Here is a 20,948-nt window from a genome sequence, read left to right on the forward strand (position 1 = left end):
TTTTTTTTTTTTTTAAAGATTTTATTTATTTATTTGACAGAGAGAGAGACAGCCAGAGAGAGGGGGAACAGAAGCAGGGGGAGTAGGAGAAGAAGGAGCAGGCTCCCAGCGGAGGAGCCTGATGCGGGGCTCGATCCCATAACGCCAGGATCACGCATTGAGCCGAAGGCAGAGGCTTAACGACTGAGCCACCCAGGCGCCCCAAGGGGAAATGTCTTTAATCAAGATGTTGGAACTATTTAGGGGGCAAACGGACTCTGCATACAAGTTCCACACACACGCCTGTGAGCAAAGGAAGCAATGGACGGCGGTCGGCAGGACTGGACAGTTCGACCTCCAGCACCTGACTGCAGGACGGCAGGAAGCAGCTGTAGGAGCGAGCGGGCCTCCGGCTCTGCCCTTACAATGTGTGTGACCATAGGCCTTTGTGTGACCTTTAACCTTAATTCCTCTTTTGTAAAAAGAAAAATGGAGGAGCACCTATCAAGTACCTTGCTGAATTCTCGTGGAAAATACTTTAGATACACATAAAATGCCAAGCACACCTGGTTCACAGCAGGTGCCATATACAGCTATGGTTTTCTCTTACTCTTTATTTTTTTTAAGTTTATTTAAGTAATCTCCATGCCCAACATGGGGCTCGAACTCACGACCTTGAAATCAAGAGTCACACGCTCTTTGGACTGAGCCAGCCAGGGGCCCCTGTAACTATTATTTAAAATTCTATCAGATCATAAAACCCCTGGGGGGCAGCGACAGTGCTTCGCACTCTAGCTAATCACCAAACATTAATGAATGAATGAGGCAATGGATGAATGGAACGGATAAATGAATGGAGGAAAGGAGGGAGGAAAGAACTGGATGGATGATGGATGGATGGATGGATGGATGGATGGATGACAGAAGGAAAGAGTGGGATAGAGGGATGGAGGGATGAATGGAGGAAGGCAGGCAGGCTAAAGGCTTATTCTAGGGAAGCAGGTGCCACCCATTTCTTCCAGGAAGGGAGTGGCTACATCGAGAAGCAAATACTGAGCTCCGGTCTGTGCTGGGGTAGCCCTAGGACACAGCCGGAGACTCGCTCAGAGAGACTTCTGCAAACAACTGCTTACACAGCACGGCGCTACATTTTAACAAGCGGAATCCAGAAAGCTTCTGCTGTTTTTCTGATGAGAACACGCAGGTCCTGACTTGCGTGCTTTTATACGTCCCAGCCCCTCCACCCCCGTTACAAGGAAGGGGCACATACGACGTCCCTCTGAGCCCAGAGGAGTGACGGGAGGCACAACGTGGCGATCACTGGGTACAGGGTGTGCATGGGGGGGGAGGAGGGGCAATGGAACATTCTCCCGGCCGTGCATCTTCACTTCCCAGGGCGGGCTCTTTCCTCCACACCACCCGCTTCCTCCGGGGGCCCACAGACAACCCTGTCAGAGCAGAAGAACCGAAAACAGACCCAACGGCATAAGGCAAAAGCAGGCAGATTAATAAAATAAGCAGGTTTTTTTTGGCATTTTGGCCCTTGTCTGTCCAAGACCTATTTGGAGAGAAGGTGGGGTCCTTCTGAATTTGAGGATGAGAAGGACAGCAGACCCCCGGCACGAACCGTCAGACCCAGGGGAGCCTCCCTGGCCTGCTCAGCAGCCCGTCTCCCGGGTCCAGTTTCGGGCATTGATGAAGAGCTGGAGCCAGGGGGAGGCGGTCAGGGTGTCAAACGGGGGAGGTCGCCAAGCCCACTGCCACGGCCTCACAGCCCGCTCAGGGTGCGGCATGAGAGCCAGGTGGCGGCCATCAAGGGAGCAGACGCCAGCCACGCCCCCCGGGGACCCGTTGGGATTCATGGGGTACTGTTCCGTGGGCTGTCCGGCGTCGTCTGCCCAGTGCAGCGGGGCCAAGCCCCTGGCCTCGATCTGGGCTTGGAGTTCCGGAGAAGAAAATGCCATGTAACCTGCAGGGGGGGAAGGAGGAGGGAAGTGAGGGCAAAGCTCCCTCCTGCCCTCCAGCCAGCCCGGCCCCCAGACCCTCCCGCGGCCTTCCCGAGCCTGACCTTCCCCGTGAGCGCTCCACACGGGCAGCACCGCGCCCTCCATCCCTCGCAGCATCAGGGCCGGCCCGGGCCCCACCCGCACGCTGGCCCAGCGAGACTCGAAGCGCCCGGACACGTTGTGGCGCAGCATGAGGCCGGGCTGGGCCGGCCAGGAGTCGGGGCCTGGCTCCTCGGCCTCCTGGCGGGGGCTGCCTCCCACCCAGCCCAGCAGAGCCAGCAGCTGGCAGCCGTTACACACGCCCAGGCTGAAGGTGTCGGGCCGCTTCCGGAAGCGCCTCAGCTCGGCCCCGGCCAGCGGGTGGAAGGTCACGGCCGCCGCCCACCCTAGGAGGGAACAGGGACATCAGGATGGGGCCTGGGATGGAGGGGGACGGCCGCTTGTCCATGCCATCATGCCTTCCACCCTGCCATGAACCCCTCCAGCCCCCAACACGCGCGACACACACACACACACACACACACACACACACACACACACACACACACACACACACACACCAGCAAATGCAAAAGGGAAGAAACAGGTTTATCTGCTTCAATGTTGCCATTCCCGGGCTGGAGATGGCCACAAGTTTTTTTGGCCTGGTGAGCAGAGCATTTGTAACAGTTCAACTGCCTAATGTTTCAAGATAAAATTTCATATAAAAATCTGGACTTTGGGGCCGCCTGGGTGGCTCAGTCGGTCCAGCATGTGCCTTCAGCTCAGCTCATGGCCTTAGGGTCACAGAAATGAACCCCACATTGGGCTCCCTGCTCAGTGGGGAGCCTGCTTCTCCCTCTCCCTCTGCCACTCCCCCTGCCTGAGCTCTCTCGCGTTTACTTGCTCTCTCAAATAAGTAATATCTTAAAAAATAAAAATAAAAAAAATAAAAAAAAACCCACATCTGGATTCTTGGCTTCTCTTGGAAACCAGAAAGATCCGGCCACGCTGAGCCCTCTTTCCAAGGGCACAATCTGCTGGTGCTGTGTAGCTGCCGCCCCTCTGGACGGGCCCGTGCCACCCAGTGCCACCCAGGGCCACCCAGCCTCACGTGTTACCCTCGGGCCCGCTGCTGGCATCCGACCCAGAATGAATGCACTCCCCGGCCCCGGCCCTGCGGAGGTAAGAGGCCAACTCCCGGTCACGAAGAAGGCAGCCGAGAAGGTGCGGGGGAGAGAGTGGGCCGATGCCTGACCCCTACCTTTGGCAGAGCCCAGGACATCCGCATAGCTGAAACCGCCCACAAAGGCCAAGCCACGGAACGTGTCCAGTCCGATTGCCCCAGAGCACAGGTCCTGCATGGTCACGTCCCACACCTGGCAGGATGGGGAGGGGAAGTCTAGGAGGACACACAGACCGAGGCCAGCCCTGACCCTGGCTCTGCCAGCCACCCTGCTCACCTCAAACCCGGCCAGGTGGAAGGCATCTGCCATCTCACGGTCTCCATTACTGCCCTCCTCTCGCAAGATGGCAACTCGGGGCACGGGGCCACCTGGGGGGAGGAGGGGTGTCCTGGACAGAGGGCTCCGTCCCTCCCACCCCCCACCTTTTCCTGGGCAGGCCCCGGCATCCCGGCCAGGGCTGGGGAAGCCCAGATGGCACAGAGTCCCTCACCAGGCTCGTGGGGCACGGACACTCTGGGGAAGGTTGGGGGCAGGCAGTAGCTGGGCCCCGTCCGCTCCCTCAGCCCCTGCTCTTCCTCGGCCACACAGCGTGGCTCGGCCTGCAGCCGCTCCAGCTGGAAACTCGTCTCCTCCCAGACGGCGCGCAGCTGCCCAACAGGCTCCTCCAGGACCACGGCCCCGTTCACGGACACTCGCACCTAGAGGGACGGGCGCGTCTCTCAGGGCCAAGAGTCAGCGTGTCCCGCCTGGGCCCCCGCCCCCCAGGGCTGGCACAGGTGAGCCACGGCCTCCCCGCTGCGCACCATCCTGCCCCTCCTCACCAAGGCATAGGGCCCGGCGTCGCCCGTGGCGCCCAGCTCCAGGCAGTGGAGGCCGGCAGCCCGGTAGCGCCCCAGCACCTGGGCTACGTCTGGCTCCTGCACCTCTAGCACCAGGCCCGGCTCCTCGGCGAACAGCACAGGCAGCGCTGGGAGAAGAAGGAGGACGTGAGGGGGACTAGGGTGCCGCCGTGGATACAGGGGGGGGCCGTCAGGGGCTCAGGGCTGAGTGACGGGAGGCAGGGATCAGAGGTGAGGGGAGGCCTGGGAGAGAGGAACCAAGGACGTGGCCTCAAGGTCTGGGGAGGTCCCAGGCGGGTGAGTCACCAGGCTCAGTGGTCAAAGACAGCCAAGGAGTCGGGGAATGGGGCTGGGGACGCTCCATTTTTTTTTCACAGGACATGGGGTCTACAGGGTGGGGCAGGCAGCCCAGGCCTCAGTCTAGACCCCTGGCTCCTCACCATCGACCCCAGGGGCAGGCACGTCCACCTCTATCCCACAATTCCCAGCAAAGGCCATCTCTAGCAGGCAGGTGATGAGACCCCCGTCACTGACATCGTGGCCTGAGCAGAGGAGGCGGTCTGGAGGAAGGAGAAAAGTGCTCAGCAGCCTCGGGGGCCAAATGTGATGGGCCTGCACCCGCTTCTGGAGAGTAGGTCACGTGTGAGAATGTGGGCACACACCGAGAACCAGAGACCAGGGCGACAGACCCCTCTTGCCCCCCCTCTTACTTGTTCAGCCGGTGAGTGCCTGCCACACGTCAGTCACATTCGTCACCTGCCCCAGGGCCTCACTCACCTCTCAGCAGCCCCTGGGTGACGCTAAAGGCACGCACCAAGTTCTCGGGGAGATCCAGGTTGGGAGGCTGCTCGCCCAGCTGCGAGAAGCATTGGGCCAGAGCCGTGCCCCCCAGCCGGTGCTGCCCAGGGCACAGAGGCACATACAGCAGACAGCCTGGGGAGACGGGGCAGGGGTGAGGGAGCTGCACGGCTCAGAATGCCCCGTGCTCACGAGTATCAAGGTTCCCGGCATGTGGACAGACCCACAGACCCCCAGTCCCAGAACGAAGACAAGGGGCCCAGACCTCCCAAAGCAGACCCCAAACCGAGGCCCAAGCTCTGGATACACAAAGCAGCGAGGAAGGGGAAGCAGCCGTACCTCCCCCTCCAGGATGCTTGAGGTCTGGGGTCACAGTGGCTGTAATGTCTGGGCAGACCGCATAGGCTGAGATGACCAGCGATCCTGCAGAGCGAGGAGGAAGAGAGTGGGGGTGCCTGGGAGGGGGGTGCCTGGGGGCGCAGTCGGCGGAGGGCCCGACTCTTGGTTTCGGTTCAGGTCATGATCTCAGGGTCCTGAGATCGAGCCCCGTGTGTCCCTCAGGCTCGGCGCTCAGCTGGGAGTCTGCTTCCCCTCTCCCTCTGCCCCTCCCCCAGCTCTTGCACTCAATCTCCAAAATAGTTAAAAAAAAAAAAGGAGTAAGAGAGTGAGGTGCCAGCCCAGCCCCGCAGGTCTGCCCTCTCCCCGTGACCCCCAGACCATACCAGGAGCCCGCACTGTCTCAGAGCCGACCCGGGCGGCCATGCTGAGTGAGTCCTTGCCACCATCCACCGCCACACCCAGGGCTGCCATCACTGCCACCATAGCCTCACAGGCGTCGGCCAGAGCCGCGCCCTCCCCTGGGAGCTTGGCCGCCCACATCCAGTTCCCGCTGCACTTCACGTCCTGGGAAGCGGCGGACACCGGGCGTCAGAGAGGAAGACAGGTGGAGAGGCTGGGGTGGGGGCGGAGGGGCAGGGAGGTCCCGCGCAGGAAGGGCAAGGCCGGAAGGTGAAGGGTGGATGCAGATGCTCCCGACGGCCCGCGGCTCCAGGGCAGAGGCTGCACGGGACTCACCCGGAGGTCGGTGACCAGCGCGAACACCAGGTTGGTGAGAGCCTCGGCCACAGCCAGTCGGGCGGCCACCTTGGGGTCCAGCAGGCTTTTGACGGGCTGCTCCCCTAGAGCTGTGGCAGCCCCGACGAGCTCCTGGTGACTCAGTGCCACGACGGCCACATCTGCCAGGGGGGTCTGCAGGGCTCCCACACACTGCTGCTGGGCCACCAGGCCGCCCACAGAGCGGTCCACCTGCAGAGCCAGCCGCGGTTGGCAAGGGGCCAGGGCCTGGGGCGCTGGGGTCGGGGGCCTGCCTCATCCCACACACATACAGGCCTCAGGAGGCTGGAGCAGGGGGGCCGGCCATCAGGGCCGCTTCTCCCTTGGGCCTGCTGAATCCCCACCGCCACGGGGAGGGGGAGGCCAGGGGCGGGTGAGCAGAGGGAAGGGACAGAGGGCTGCAGGGCGGAGCAAGGCTGTGGGGAGGACCTTGTTGGTGAGGTAGCGCTTGCTGGCCACGGCGGGCAGCCTGAGAACGCGCTCCAGAGCCGGGCGCACACGCAGACCTGGGGGCAGGGCCAGAGGCTTGAGCATGGGGAGACTCCTCTGGAGGAAGAACTCCTACGGTGCAGAAGGTGACAGGGCTGTGAGCAGCTGCGGGAGAGGTGGGGCAGAGAAGGGAGGAATACCCGGCCTTCCCCCCTCCCCCACGTACCTTCCGAGGCACCTTGCCCAGCACCCAGTCCAGCTCCAGGTCCACAGGGGTTGGGGGAGACAAGGGGTGGTCATCCTCCTGGCCATTTCTTCCAACGGGGCACTCCCGATCGTCCACCAGCACTATCTACAGCCACGCAGCCCAGAGGGAAGGCGACTGTGAACCCCAGCAGGGAATACTTCCAGAAAGCAGGGCAGAAGTGCTCTTTCCACCCTCTGTCTGGCTTCCCTACTGAGTGCCTGCCCCTGGCCGCCTCCTACACGCTGTCCCCCCGTTTGCGTGCCACCAACTCCCATCATCCTCTCATCTCTTTCCCCCACGGCTCTCTCTCCCTCCAGCCTGGATGCAGGCAGCTCCGAGCCCACCCACCGCGGCCGCCACTGACCCCCTAGGCCAACTCACTCTTTTGTCCCCAGTGATGGTGCCCACAAAGCAAGCCGGGCAGCGTTCCCGGGCGCTGACGCGACTGATGAAGTCCCGGTCAAGGGGCCTCAGCAGAAGTGCGTTCGACTCCTGGTACTCGGCCCCCCAGATTTCCAGGGCGTTCAGGGTCGGATCCCCGAGCTGCATCCAGGAGGGAGGAGGAAAGGGAAGGGTCAGTGGGCACTCCCTAGTCTCATGTCTTTGCTAGGAGTCGGGGGGATGAGGCCCACCTGGAAGCGGCTGGTGTAAATGACGGCCCCGGCGGGGTCACTGAGCTCCTTCAGGACGTTGCCTGGTGACAGTGCGTGCGGGAGAGGTGGTGATCGGCCACGGTCCACACCCGGCAAACAAAGGGCAGACCCCAGCCTCCAAAGGAGCCCCTAATTCCGTGCGTCCTGCATGAGCTGCTGCTGCACCCCCACTACCAACCGTCCTGCGGCGGCAGGTCCCCCCACCCCCCCAAAGCTGAGCGCATCCAGAAGGCACAGAGGGTGGAGAAGGGGACCCAGGGCCGGGCGGCCGCTTGCAGAGCCCCGGTTCCTCGTCCCACTCCCTTTCCTCACCGTTGCCACCAGCACCCTGATCGTGGAGGCTGCAGATGGGGTTCCCCGTGGCGGCCTCCACACAAGCCCGGATCACACGGTTCATCTTCTGTTCCATCTCGGGGTCCCCCCGCTGCACGGCCCCGAAGTCCAGCTCACTGGTGTTGTCTCCCTGCACCTGGGGGAAGAGATGGCAGAGCTCGACGGGAGGGGCCTGGGAGCTCACACCCCACCGATGCCCAGGGCCCGACGACGTCACGGAGTCTGCGCCTGAGCCAGTCCCACGCACCTGCACAGACGACGCAGCTCCACCCCCAACTCCGATCCTGTAGACAGGACCCCCGACCTTCACCACATCCATGCCTGAGAGGAGGGACGGTAGAGTCAGAACGCGGGGGAAGCCAGTAGAAGAAGCATGAGCATGAACAAGCGTAGGCGAAAGGGAAGCGGCTAAGAGGGGAGAGCAATCCGTATTACAAACGTACGTATTCTTTGGGTAAATACGCGTTGCAGAATTCATGCTCCAGCTTTATCCACATAGGCACAAAATCACCTATGCACAAAATTAAACACTGCGGCATTATTCGTGTTACCAAAGCCAGGAAATACAGCTGACCCTCGAACGACACTGGGGTTAGGGGGTGCCGACCTGCACGGTAAAAACTCCGCACGGAACAATCAGCTCCCCCAAAAGTCAACTACTAATAGCCTACTATCGCCCAGAAGCTTTACCAGTAACAGCTGATTCATAAACGATAAAAACTCATACACGAATAAGTAAAACTAATGAACGATTAACACGTGTTCTGTACATTACACGCACACTGTGCCCTTACGGTATCCGTTATACTGTATTCTCACAATAGTGAGCTGCGGAAAAGAGAACATTCCGAAGACAGAAGGAAAATACGTTTGCAGGACTGTACCGTATTTATCGAAAAAAATCCGTGCACAAGTGGACCTGCAGGCCTCAAACCCGTGTTGTTCAAGGGTCAACTGGAGTCTAAATGCTAACAAGGGGGAGCTGGTTCACAAATTACGGTCTGTCCGTACACTGAAACATTATCCGCCCCCCCAAAAAAGAGAATCAATATGAATGATTTAGTATGGTATTTATCAATGACATGATCTCCAAGATACATCGCTACACGAGAAGCGCGAGGTGCAGAATTACGCGCACCCCTTTACAATTGCATCCGGAAAAAAAATAACCGTAATAACAGAAGCGCAAGACTTACGCACTGAAACTACAACATCTGTTAGACCTCAACAAACGGAAACAGATCCCGTGCTGACAGAGTAAAGGGCTTAACGTTGTCATGATGACCGCATAACCTGCAGTTAAAGACCTGCGATCAGCACAATCCCGTCACGAGCTAGCTGTCTTTTTCACAGAAACGGAGCAGCTGATCCTAAAACTTGTGTGGAAATGTAAAGGGCCTAGAACAGCGCGAACAATCTTGAAAAAGAAGAACAAAATTGCAGGGCTCACACTGTCTGCTTTTAAAACTTACTACAAAGCCATAATAATCCAGACAAGGTGGTACGGGCACAAGGACAGACAGATACGCCAATCGATCTAAGGACCATGGGATACAACAGTGAGTCCATAATGAACTCTACGTTTATGGCCAATCGATTTGTGTTTCTTTTCTTCTTTTTTTTAACTAGGCTCTGCACTCAACGTGGGGCTTGAACTCACACCCCCAAGATCAAGAGCCGCATGCTCTACCGACTGAGCCAGCCAGGAACCCCGGGCAACTGATTTTTGAAAAGTCCCAAGACCATTCGGGAAGGTACCAATAGTCTTTTCAAAACACGGCGTTATGGGGGCGCCTGGGTGGCTCAGTCGTTGAGCGTCTGCCTTCGGCTCAGGGTGTGATCCCGGCGTTCTGGGATCGAGCCCCATATCGGGCTCCTCCACTGGGAGTCTGCTTCTCCCTCTCCCACTCCCCCTGCTTGTGTTCCCTCTCTCGCTGGCTGTCTCTCTCTCTGTCATATAAATGAATAAAATCTTAAAAAAAAAAAAAACACCAAAACAAAACAAAACAAACATGGTGTCAGGACAACTGGATATCCACGTGTAAGAGAGAGAAGTTAGACTCCTACCTCACACCATGTAAAAAAAATCATTCAAAATGTATCAGAGGGGCGCCTGGGTGGCTCAGTTGGTGAGGCATCTGCCTTCAGCTCAGGCCATGATCCCAGGGTCCTGGGATTGAGTCCCATTTCAGGCTCCCTGCTCAGTGGGGAGCCTGCTTCTCCCTCTGTCCCTTCCCCTGCTCGTGCTCTCTCTCTCTCTCTGTCCCCCTTTCCCTCTCTCGCAAATAAATAAAAAATCTTAAAAAGAAAATACAGACAGAAAAAATGTATCAGAAACCTAAATGTAAAAGCTCTAATAATATGACAAGAAAACAGAGCTCTAAGTCTCCTATGACCTGGGCTTAGGCAATGGTTTTGTTACGACATCAGAACCAAAAGCAGCAAAAGAAGATATAGATAAACCTGACTGGACCAAAACTAAAGACATCTGTGCTTTTTTCGTAAGATGCCTTGAAGAAAGTAAAAAGATACCGCACAGAACAGGAAAAAATATTGGCAAATCATGTATCTATCTGATAAGCGTTTAGCATCCTGAATACATAAAACTCTTATAACTCCACGAAAAAAAGACAACCCAATTTAAAAATGGACAAAGAATCCAAAAAAAAAAAAAAAAAGACAAAGAACCCAGACAGATGTGTCACACAAAGGAAGATCTCTAAACGCAGGTAAAAAGACGCTCAACATCATTAGTCACTAGGGAAATGCAAACCCACCCACAATGAGACGCGGCTTCGAGGGCAGATGGCTAGACTCGAAGAGCCCGAGAACAGAAGTAGGTGAGGATGTGGGTTCAGAGCCCCCTTACGCGCTGCGGGCAGTGTAAAACACTGCAGCCGCTTTGGAAACCAGTCCGGCAGTTTTTCAAAAGGCTGGACACGGTGTGTGACCCCCAATTCCACTCACAGCCTCGAGGACGAGAACATACGGGCCCAGAAAAACATGTCCACGTGTGTTTACAGCGGCATCATCCGCACTTGCTGAAGAACCCAGATGTTTACCAGCTGCTGCACGGGGAGACGCATGAGAGGTGTGGCCCTAAGGGACGAGGGTCTGGTCATACTACCGTACAGATAATTCTTGAAGATACTGTGCTAAGTGAAAGGTGCCAGACACAAAAGGCCACCTCCCGTGCGATTCCATTCACGTGAAATGTCCGGAACAGGCAAATCCACAGAGATACACGTAGACGAGCCGCCGCCGAGGCTGAGGGAGGACGAGACTGCTAACAGGGACGGCGGTGATAATAATGTTCTAGAATGAGTGGTGCCTGAGGCACAGCTTTGGGCCTATCCTAAAAAGCCGCTGACTGGGACACTGTAAAAGGGTGAACTTCATGGTGCACGGGCTACATCTCCATAAAGTGGTTATTAAAAAAAACCCAAGTGTGCACCTGTGCTGTTTGTTTTTAAAAAGGGACAAATACGCCCACAGGTCTGTTCACAGATGCAGGAAAATACCTCTGGTCAGGTACACAAGTCACTGGGTAACACCGGTTATCTCTGGGGAAGGAAGCTGGGAGGTCAAGGGAAGGACAGTTTTCACTGTATGACCTTTTCTGCCTTTCAAGTTCTGAGCCACGTGACTGGGTCACCTCTTCCGTAAACGCGACCTGGTTCTTATCTTGACTCCAGCACACCATCCAGCACGCCATGGGGCCTAACGGATGTTTGCCCCCTGAACTGAGCGGGCAGATAAAAGCCCCCGGCGCACGGCAGGCACCGAACAAACACGGGTTGGCCTGACTTAGCAGGGTGGGTCCCTGCCATGTGGGAGGAAACTGGGGCGCACCCAGAGCCAATGCAGCCCGAGTGCCCCGCTGGCGTAAAGCCCTGTCCTGCCTTGGAAACTTGGACCGGGAGAAGAGACGGGACCTGGGAGATGAAAAACCAACCCAGGAAGCGGCCTCTAAACTCCCCTCCGGCCGTGCTGGGGACAAAGCTGGCGGGACATGGAGAAAAGGGGCAGCAGGCTCTTACCTGGCTCAGGGGGCTCCTTGCTCACATGCTCAGCTTCCATGGACCCGATGCCCCCACTAAACATGATGGGCTTGATCCACTCACGCCGCTGGCCGTCTGGGAGCTGGAGGCCCAAGGAGCGGGCGAAGCCTGGAGCGTGGACATCCCAGGGAGAGGGGGCAGAGTCTGGTCACCCAGTGTCCCCCAGCGCCCACTCGGTCATACACTCCACCCCCCTCTGGTACTTGGTGTCCGTTATCCCCGACACCCCCAGCCTCACCGGCCAGCACTGGCTCCCCAAACTTGTTGCCGTAATCAGATGCCCCATTACTGGCCTCGATGGCGACCTCCAGGGGCCGGGCGAAGTTCCCAGGATACTGGAAGCTTGGATCCTCCCAGGGCAGATTGTAACCTGGAAGGAAAGCAGAAAGCTGGCTGGACCGTTGAGACAGAAGAGAGAGGAGGCAGGGTCCTTCAGAAAGAGTCTAACTAAGCCACCAAGAACCGCCCATGCGGGTAGAATGTTCCACTTTAGGGAGTTCTACTTCAGGAAGGTGTCGGGTCTACACTAAAGCACCGATCTTGCTCCCCAGCTCCCACGCCAGCCTGCCCTCAGTCTTAGGATTGGGGTTAAGGCTCTCTAAGGAATGAGACTTTGGGGGCAGGTGGCGGTCATGAGACCGACCCAGCGTCATGTCTCCTTGCTGAGCAGCTGCTAGATTATGAACAGAATGGCAGTTCTGCAAAGCCTGTCTGGAGACTTGGGTCCTCCCCCCCACCCCCAGAGTCCTCACAGAGACAGCTGGTGACAGGCCAGCTGCTCGAGAGCCCTGCCTCCCAGGAAAAGGCACCCGGGATGACCCAAGACAGGAAAGTGCTCCATGGCCGCCAGGACGAGGAAGAGAGGGCAGGGAGGAAGGCGGCGGGACCTGGGATGTGCAGGTTTCCGAAGCAATAGCCAGCAGTGCCAGCCACCACGTGGGCCCCGCGGCCCGTGCACTGGATGTCTCGGATCCGGCCCCCTGTGCCTGTGGTCGCCCCGCTGAAGGGGGCCACTCCTGTAAAGACATGGGGGAGACGTATGGGTACCAAAGAGACAAACCCCAGCTCTGACCACCCCATTAAAAATCAGGACAGGGCGCCCAGGTGACCCAGTCGGTTAAGCATCTGACTCTTGATCTCCACTCAGGTCTTTATCTCAAGGTGGTGAGTTCAAGCCCCGCGTTGGGCTCCATGTTGGGCATGGAGCCTACTTAAAAAAAAAAATCAGGACAACCAGCCTCCCTGATTGTTTTGCCCAGGCCCAGATTGGAGGACCCTTACTCTACCCCATACTCTGATCTCACCAATCCATCCCCAGGATCCAGCTCACCTGTGGGGAAGTTGTGGGTCTCTGCTGTGAAGACAACGTGTCTCAGGGCCCGCTGTTGCCGGAAGCAGCTTGGCTGTGTGGGGTCCTCAGGCCGCAGGAATCGGACTTCCTTCCCCTGGATCGCGCTGTGGACGCACTGGCTCTTACTTCCTTCCTGGGGCCTGCATTTACCCCACCAGGGCTTGGGGCCTCGCCGCCCCCGTGCCTGCCATCCACCCAGCGGAGAGCACAGCCCACCTGCTGTTGTCACAGAACTTGAGGACGTTGTTGGGGTTCGAAGATGCCTGGGTGCTCATGATGGACTCAAAGAGGGAGTGTGCCAACTCCTGCCCGTCCATGTGGAGCAGGCCCTTGAAGAACCAGTGTCGGCTGTGTTCGCTGCAGGGGTGACGCGGGGAGGGAAGGACAGGCAGAAAGCTGGGTCACTTCTCCCGCCGTGCTGTCTTCTCAGCAATCAGCAACAGTGAACGGCCAACTCTTACAGAGAGAACGGGTCAAAATAGATCCCAAAAAGCCATAGCCTTCAAACGTCCTTTCACTACAGATTGCTCAGATCCAAAGTGAATATGAAATCGAGATCTGGGTGTAGACTACGGGATGGATGAGGAGCCCGGGCCCTCGAAAAGACTTGGGGACACCCCTGAGCCAGAGGAGAGCCACGAAGGCAAGTCCCTGTGCTCTTTCCTTTCAACCTCCACAGGCTCGGACTTCAGAACATCCCCATCCCTCCCCCACCTATTGGACTGAGCCAAGTCGAAGGCCTCCACGGTGCTGGGGTTCCGCTGGAGCTCCTGGAAGCGTTTGGTGTAGAAATCCAGGTCCCAGGAGTCTAAGGCCAGGCCTAGGAGACAACCCGGGAGAGCTGACAGTAGGACTCAGGCGACCTGGTCCCAGGGCTTAGGCTCCCTACTGGCCTCGCCTGGGCCTCCCTCCCAGGCACCCCGGCTCACCCAGCTCCCGGTTGGCCTTCTCCAGGGCACACCGGCCCTCAGCCAGGATGTTGATAGAGCCGTTGAGAGGTGTGGATATGCTCGCAAGGGAGAAGCTCTGGATGGGATGCGGGAAGTGCTGCTCTGTCATCCGGTCATGCAGGGTGGCCAGAGCGATGGCCTTCATCTCGGGTGATGGGGGGTGGGCGAACTAGGGGCAAACACACACAGAAGGCAGGAGGTGGAGGGCTGAAGTCTGGACAGGATGGCGCACCCCGGGTCCTCCCAGTCACTCAGGGCCAGCCCACAGCTGATCTGCGTGGTGCCCGAGCGCCAATTAGAAAGACACGCCCCGTCCGTGCACGAGCCACGTAAGGGTGCACACACTAGCAAGGGGAGCCCAGACTGGACTTCCTACCCATTCAGCCCCCGACCAGGAAGTCTCAGGCAGTGAACAACCTGCACACAGGACAGGCCTAAAGCCAAGAGCCCGTACCCGTTTCTCCTGAGTTCAGGACCTCATCTCTTTACCTCGGGGCCCAGCCCCTCCTCCCCCTCGCCACGGAGAGCCCAATGCCTCACCGAGAGCCGGTAGCGCCGGGTGGTCTCCACGCGATCCACAGCCCTCAGCCCAGCAGCCCAGCACACTGACACAACGTTGGTGGATGCTGGGGTGGAGAAGTTCAGCCTGAGGGGTGCGCCGGATGGTTAGGGCCTGAGAGGCCCTGCTGTGAAGGTGGGTCCCACCCACCGCTGTCCCACCAACCTCTCCCCTCTATCCCCCTCACCACTGGCCTCTAGCCTCAGACCTGGGCACCAAGAAACCTGCTTTGGAAGGTCGCTCAAATCAAACCGGACCCGTCCTTCCAGCATAAAACGCTTTGATTTCTGCTTCTCAGAATGCAAGCTGTTTTACTTCCAGAACATGCCTGGAAGCTGGCTCAGTCTTTCAAACACATCTTTCCAAACAGGGAAGGCATGTGCATGGCCTTCTAAGCAGGGCGTAGGATGGAGGGAAGGAAAAACAAACCTGCCAAGGGTCACAGGAGAAGGAAGAAGAGGAATGGGAGTGGAAGGGGTGGGCAGTGCGTCTGGAAGGGAGCTCTGCCTGAGGACATGGAATGCATTTACCCTGGGCTGAGACACTCGCCTGGGCCCAACCTCCAAAAGCAGGTCGTTGGAGTCAGGATGGAGCCAGGACTTCTGAGCAACATCTCCTAGTAACAGGGGGCAGCCAAAAAGCCACGTCAGCTTCTTCACCTCCTCAGCGCTCGGGAGGGACTTGGCTGCAAGGAGACAGGACGGGGATATCCTGAGACCCTGCCCGGCCTGGCACACCTGCCCCCACAAATCCAACACTGGGCCCAACCTGTCCAGTTCACGTTGTAGCACAGCTCTGTCTTGACACCCTGCAGCTCTGGGAGTTTCCCTTGGAGCTTCCTCCGAGTGTGTCCGGAAGCTGCCCTCTCATGGCCAGAGGGATGGACATAGAAGTGAAGAACGGTGGCCATCGCTGGAGTTGTCCGTCGTGGGGAATGACTTAGGTCCCTAAAAGGTAATCAGCTATCACCTGTCAAACTGACTTCAGATTTCCAAGACAGCTGAGGCTCTGGAGGCATTAGGGATGGGGTGGGGGAAACAGGGCCATTCGGAGAGACGAGATACTCTGAAAAACGGAAGCTCGGGGGGCTTCATCCTGCAAAATGGGGGAACAGGGAATACGGGTACATCCTCGGCACACGATCCTTGAGCACCTGCACTTTGCTGGGCCCCAGGCAAGGTCTTAGGAACACCGCTGTGAAGACGACAAAAATCATTTCTGCCCTCACAGACCTTACATTTTATTGAGGGAGACAGGCAAGCGCCCCAACGTTTCCAGTCCAGTGTGGTTAAGGCCGAGAGACTGCGGCTACCTGCCTAGCACTTGAGAAGTCAGGGAAAACTTTCTGGAAAAAATAGCATCTAAGTGTAAACCCACAGGCTGAGCTGGACTGGGCCCAGCTGGTGGAGTCAGATGACACCGTTCTTCCGGTACGCCTCTACCTTCTGGCTGCTCTGTCTCAGGCACCTGTTGGGGGCCTGTCTTTCACTCTCCTCCGTCTACATGCTCTTCTGAAGTGACTTCATCCAGATTCGTGGCCTTAAATACCATCTAGTAGATTGAGCCAACGAAACTGCCAGGATTCAACCATTTTTGACCAAAAACAGCAATGTCATCTCATTCAAGTCGTTATCTGCCAACAGACTCCACAACTTAATTCAATCCTGACTCTCCCCGACACTCCAAACTAGTACATTAAAATGCTCACGTGACATCTCCACACAGATGTCTCATAAACACCCATGGTAGTGTGTTTGGGCCCAAACAGAAATTCTAATTTCTCCTTTCTGCAGACCTCCTGTTCTCCCAGTCTGCAAATCTATTTCCAAACATATCCCAAATCTGTCCACATCCTTTCATCTCTGCTACCATCACTCGTTCAAGTCACCACCGTCACTCACTTGGGGCCTCCTGCATAGCACCCCTGATTCCACTTCTGCCCCAACCACAAACCATTTGCCATATTTTAGCATAAGTGAGATCATGGCTTGTCATTACGCATGGTATAAGCTTCGAACTCAGGACCCTGGCTCACCCAGCCAGGCCCCCTGCCCACTTTTCCAACCCTATCTCATACCATGATCCTTCTCACTTACAACATCCCACCAAAAACTGGCTTCTTTTCTATTCTAACTTGCCAACCTCAGTTTTGGAAGGCTATTTTCTCACCCTAATATTTGCATGGCTAGCACTTTTTTTTTTTTTTTTTTTAAAGATTTTATTTATTTGACAGAGAGAGAGGCTGGCAGAGGGAGAGGGAGAAGCAGACTACCCGCTGAGCAGAGCCCCATAATGCGGGGCTCAATCCCAGGACCCTGGATCATGATCTGAGCCTAATGGAGAGTCACCCAGGCGCCCAGTGGCTAGTACTTTCTTATTTAGATTCCTGGTGAAATCACCTTCTTGGAAGGGACTTCCTCAACCCACTCCTCTTATTTTCCTATATAGTATGTAGCAGTACCTGAAATTTTATTTTATTTACTTAGTACCTGACACTTTATTTCTATTTATTTTTTTTAGCACCTGACATTTTAATGTTAACCCTACCTTCCCCACGAGACAAAATCTCCACGTGGGCATGGACTGTAACTGTTTTATCTGCACTGGATCGCCAAGGCTTGGAACAACAGGTTAAAAGGGCTTAAAAGGGGGGGGGGGGAAGTCTAGTATTTGCAGATTGAAGAAACTCTTGATTTCCTCCCACAGCAGCCTTTCCCGCCCTTTCAGGCCAGGCCTCATTTCAGGGAACGATGCTGCATTCCTGTTTCTCAGTGCTCCCCACCCCATTCTGATCACCCTTTCTAAAGTCAGATCCCTCACAGTGGTCCTTTGTACCGTAACTGCCACAGGATTTATCACACAGAAACCATTTGCCTTAGATCTATCAGTCAGACAATACAAGCTCCAAGAGCGCAGGAGCAGGGCCGGCTACATCGGGGCTGCATCCCCAGCGACCAGCGGGGCATAAGCGAGGCAGTCGGCAGGCAGGCGTTTTGTTGGTGAAGGAACTGGGCAAGTGGGGTTGACTTTACGTGGGGCGGGGTGGGGGGGGTCTCCCCTGACACGCGTCTACGGACCGCGCACATGGTCGCAGGAAAAGGGCCCCAGCTGGACGCAGCTCGGCCTGCTGGGGACACAGAAGCGGCCTGGATCAGGACTGGGACGAGTGAAGAAAGGGATGCAACAAGCGAGGTAGCAAAGATGCCCGCGACGCAATACCCACGTGAGAAGATTCCCAAGAAGAACCGTGGACCGATGGCGGCCTTGGAGGAGCCATCCAATGACGTCACCGGAAGAGGCGGAGCCCCGCCCACTTCAGCGCGCCGCTGTGTGGTAGGCTTAGCCACCGGGGGCGGTATTATCTGACTTTCTCCTGAGGGGCGTCTGGGGGCTCAGTGGTTTAAGCGACTGCGTTCTGCTGTGGTCATGATCCCGGGGATCTGGGATCGGCCAGCCTCGGGCTCCCTGCTCAGCGTGGACTCTGCTTCTCCCTCTCCCTCTCCCCCGTTCATGCTCTATTTCTCTCGCTCGCTCTCTGCTCTGCCTCTGATGCAAAGAAAGAAATCTCTCCTGGGTTAACCTTGTTGACTCTCCTTGTCCTCACCTCTCTGGTGCCGGTGTAAACCGTGACGGAAACAAAAGCCTGGAATGCAGGAAAGGGGAGGAGAAGCATCCTCCTTGTCCAGGACTCAGTTTCCCTCTCCCTCCCACTTCGGCTTTCTTCCGCTTTTTTTCTTTTCTAAATAAATGGATTATTTTTAACTCGTAGCAGAGTGGGAGGCCTACGTTTTTAATTTTCACCTTCTCGCTAGTTACAATATCAATGACAGAGAACATTTATTGAGCATATATTAAGGCACGGGACGTGATTTCGTTTGATCTTCACAAAAACCCTGTTTTACAGATGTGAGAGCTGAGGCTCCTGGAAACGACTTGTCCCCTAGTTTTGTGACTCAAACACTTAATACTTTCTACCTATGTACACATTTTTTGGCACATATTTTAAACCCTCATAATATATAAATACGTGGTTTGTATCAGTCGGGATCCTATCAGAAAACAGATAACACACTCAAAAAGGTTTAATCAACAAGAATTCAGTAGAATATATTTATAGAGATATGGGCAGGATTAAGGGAACTGGGGCGCCGCGGTGGCTCAGTCCGTTAAGTGTCTGCCTTCAGCTCGGGTCATGATCTCAGGGTCCTGGGATTGGGCCCCACATTGGACTCCCCGCTCAGTGGGGTGTCTGCTTCTCCCTCTCACTCTCCCTCTGTGCTCTCTCTCTCTCAAATGCATAAATAAAATCTTTAAAAATTAAAAAAATAATAAAAATTCCTTTGGAAACTTTCTTTATCTCTACCCCCAAGATACATGTTGGCAATCATCCCCAAACATATGACCCACCAATATACATCTGAAGGGCCTCACGACTAAGGTTTTGGGTTTTTTTTTTTTAAGATTTTATTTATTTATTTGACAGAGACAGCAAGAGAGGGAACACAAGCAGGGGGAGTGGGAGACGAAGAAGCAGGCTCCCAGCAGAGGAGCCTGATGTGGGGCTCGATCCCAGAATGCAGGGATCACGCCCTGAGCTGAAGGCAGACGCCTAACAACTGAGCCATCCTGGCGCCCCAAGGACTAAGGTTTTATTAGACAGTAATAAATGACCTTTTCCCAACAATAGCTAGCCCCCTTAAGGTCTTAGAAACCTTGCTTCCAAAACGCTGTCCCTAACCTCCTCCCAACTTGAAATATATAATGGGCCTCTCCTCATGACCCCAGTGCTGCTCTTTCTGCCCATGGGATCTGTCCCCGTGTTTTAATAAAACCACCTTTTTGCACCAAAGACATCTCAAGAATTCTTTCTTGGCTGTCCGCTTTGAACCCTAACGTGTTTCCCACATCATAGCCATGAGAGAAAGGCATCCGACAGGGCAAAGGAGGCCACAAGTACAGTGTTCAGGGAGAAAGGAAATGAACACCGGGTTCTCTCTCCTGTCCTCAAGTTCCCACGTAAACTGTTTCTGTCTCTCACTAGCCAAACATAATCTGAAGGCTGAGGGCAAGGAAGCTGGAGTGGTGTGCCAGGTCAAACACAGTGTCCGGCGCAGTGGTCTTTTTAATGAGTCAGACAACAAAGAAATATTCAGAGTAAAAGGTGAAAGTCTCCATGCCTCACAATACAGGTTCAAGGCAAGGGTAAGGCAAGTAAGGCACCTAGGGGGCAAAACTTACAGAAGTACTTAAAACGTTCCCCTAATTCCAACCCTGCCCCAGACATAAGAGTTACTACTTGTTGGGCGTATTAAGTTCCGGGCTATTGAAATGAGTACTCTCAGGCTCACTTCTGACAGAGGCCACATGTTGATCTTTGACATCTGAGCACTTCTTGGTTTCTTTCCCTATAGGCACTCCTTGACTCCGTCCAGTACCTATCTTCCAGAACCTTCCAGGAGGCTTAGTTTGCTCCGGTCTCTGTCTGGTCCTATTTACTTCACATTTTCTTTCTTTGTGTGTGTGTAAGTAGGCTCCTTGCCCAACGTGGGGCTTGAACTCACAAGTCACCTGCTCTGCCAGTTGAGCCAGCCAGGTGCCCCTCCTCCATATTTTAGTACTCCCAGGGCACCATAAATTTTCAGCTTTCGCCTCCACACGAGTGACTTCCAGATTTATCCTTTGGCCCTAATCCCTCTCCTGACTTTGGTCCCATATACCCGCTGCCCCTTGGACAAGGACAAACTGTTCAAAATCACCAGGTCTAAAGACAACACCACACTTCCTTCTCTGTGTGATGGGCCAACCACTCTTCGTGCTTCCCTAACATCTCCCCCTCTCCCACCACATTCCTTGAAGATGCTTATTAAATCAAGCTTGATCTACCTCAGTGGACTGCTATTCTCTTGTGCCCCTCTCATTTGGTCTCTCATGCTACCACCAGATTAACCTGACATTTAAATCACACCAAGGAGGGGTGCCTGGGTGGCTCAGTTGGTAAGCATCTGCCTTCAGCTCGGGGCGTGATCCCAGGGTCCTGGGATTGAGCCTCACATCGGGCTCCCTGCCCCGCATGCATCTTCCTCTCCCACTCCCCCTGCTTGTGTTCCCTCTCTCGCTGGCTGTCTCTCTCTGTCAAATAAATAAATAAAATCTTTAAAAAAATAATAAAATAAATTACACCAATGAAGGGAGATGGTGAGGGTGTGTAGATTCCGTATAACTTTCTCTGATCACTGCAGCTTAAATTCAACACTCCCTCCTAGGAACTATCAAAAGTAAATCCCAGGATATAAGGGATTTGTGGATTTGGTAAATAGAGGGAGTCTTCCGAGTCGAGAAAATATTGAAAGCTAAAGGAATGATTAGGTTTGGGGCTTTAGGCTTTGACAGGTGTTCTAACAAGGGTGATCTTTTGGAGAATTTGTTATTTTGGTGGAACGGGAAGAAACATCTCTGTTGTAATC

At 55.5% G+C, this 20,948-nt stretch overlaps 1 protein-coding gene across 3 annotated transcripts; it reads right to left on the reverse strand.

Annotated features, from left to right (window-relative positions):
* Positions 1-17,780, reverse strand: PFAS (phosphoribosylformylglycinamidine synthase). Of its 3 annotated transcripts, none has more exons than XM_026520937.4 (28): positions 17,708-17,780; positions 15,253-15,579; positions 15,034-15,169; positions 14,466-14,571; positions 13,905-14,094; positions 13,690-13,795; positions 13,192-13,332; positions 12,955-13,079; positions 12,512-12,640; positions 11,863-11,994; positions 11,604-11,732; positions 7,811-7,884; positions 7,543-7,699; positions 7,210-7,271; positions 6,959-7,120; positions 6,557-6,682; positions 6,331-6,462; positions 5,863-6,093; positions 5,511-5,691; positions 5,128-5,211; positions 4,768-4,923; positions 4,431-4,550; positions 3,973-4,118; positions 3,642-3,849; positions 3,428-3,519; positions 3,229-3,343; positions 2,048-2,371; positions 1-1,948 (listed from the first exon to the last, which is right to left on the reverse strand). In XM_026520937.4, exons 2-28 carry the CDS (start codon positions 15,392-15,394, stop codon positions 1,638-1,640), a joined length of 4,017 nt encoding a protein of 1,338 aa, XP_026376722.2. In that variant the 5' UTR covers positions 15,395-15,579; positions 17,708-17,780; the 3' UTR covers positions 1-1,637. The 3 variants fall into 3 exon arrangements, with proteins under 3 accessions (XP_026376722.2, XP_026376724.2, XP_044247687.2); XM_026520939.4 differs by having other exon boundaries at positions 15,253-15,431; positions 17,708-17,774; XM_044391752.3 differs by lacking the exons at positions 13,690-13,795; positions 14,466-14,571; positions 15,034-15,169; positions 15,253-15,579; positions 17,708-17,780 and having other exon boundaries at positions 13,905-14,007.
* Positions 17,781-20,948: the final 3,168 nt, after the last annotated feature.

The sequence above is a fragment of the Ursus arctos genome, unplaced genomic scaffold (genome assembly GCF_023065955.2).
Source record: "Ursus arctos isolate Adak ecotype North America unplaced genomic scaffold, UrsArc2.0 scaffold_14, whole genome shotgun sequence".
Lineage (NCBI taxonomy): Eukaryota > Metazoa > Chordata > Mammalia > Carnivora > Ursidae > Ursus > Ursus arctos.

Coding starts and splice junctions, on each gene's coding strand:
- PFAS (XM_026520937.4), bottom strand. CDS start 15,394: ATGGCCACCGTTCTTCACTTCTATGTCCATCCCTCTGGCCATGAGAGG. Junction 4,551..4,767: donor CACCCAGGGGCTGCTGAGAG/GTGAGTGAGGCC, acceptor TCCTTCCTCCAG/ACCGCCTCCTCTGCTCAGGC. Junction 3,520..3,641: donor GTCCGTGCCCCACGAGCCTG/GTGAGGGACTCT, acceptor TCCTCCCCCCAG/GTGGCCCCGTGCCCCGAGTT.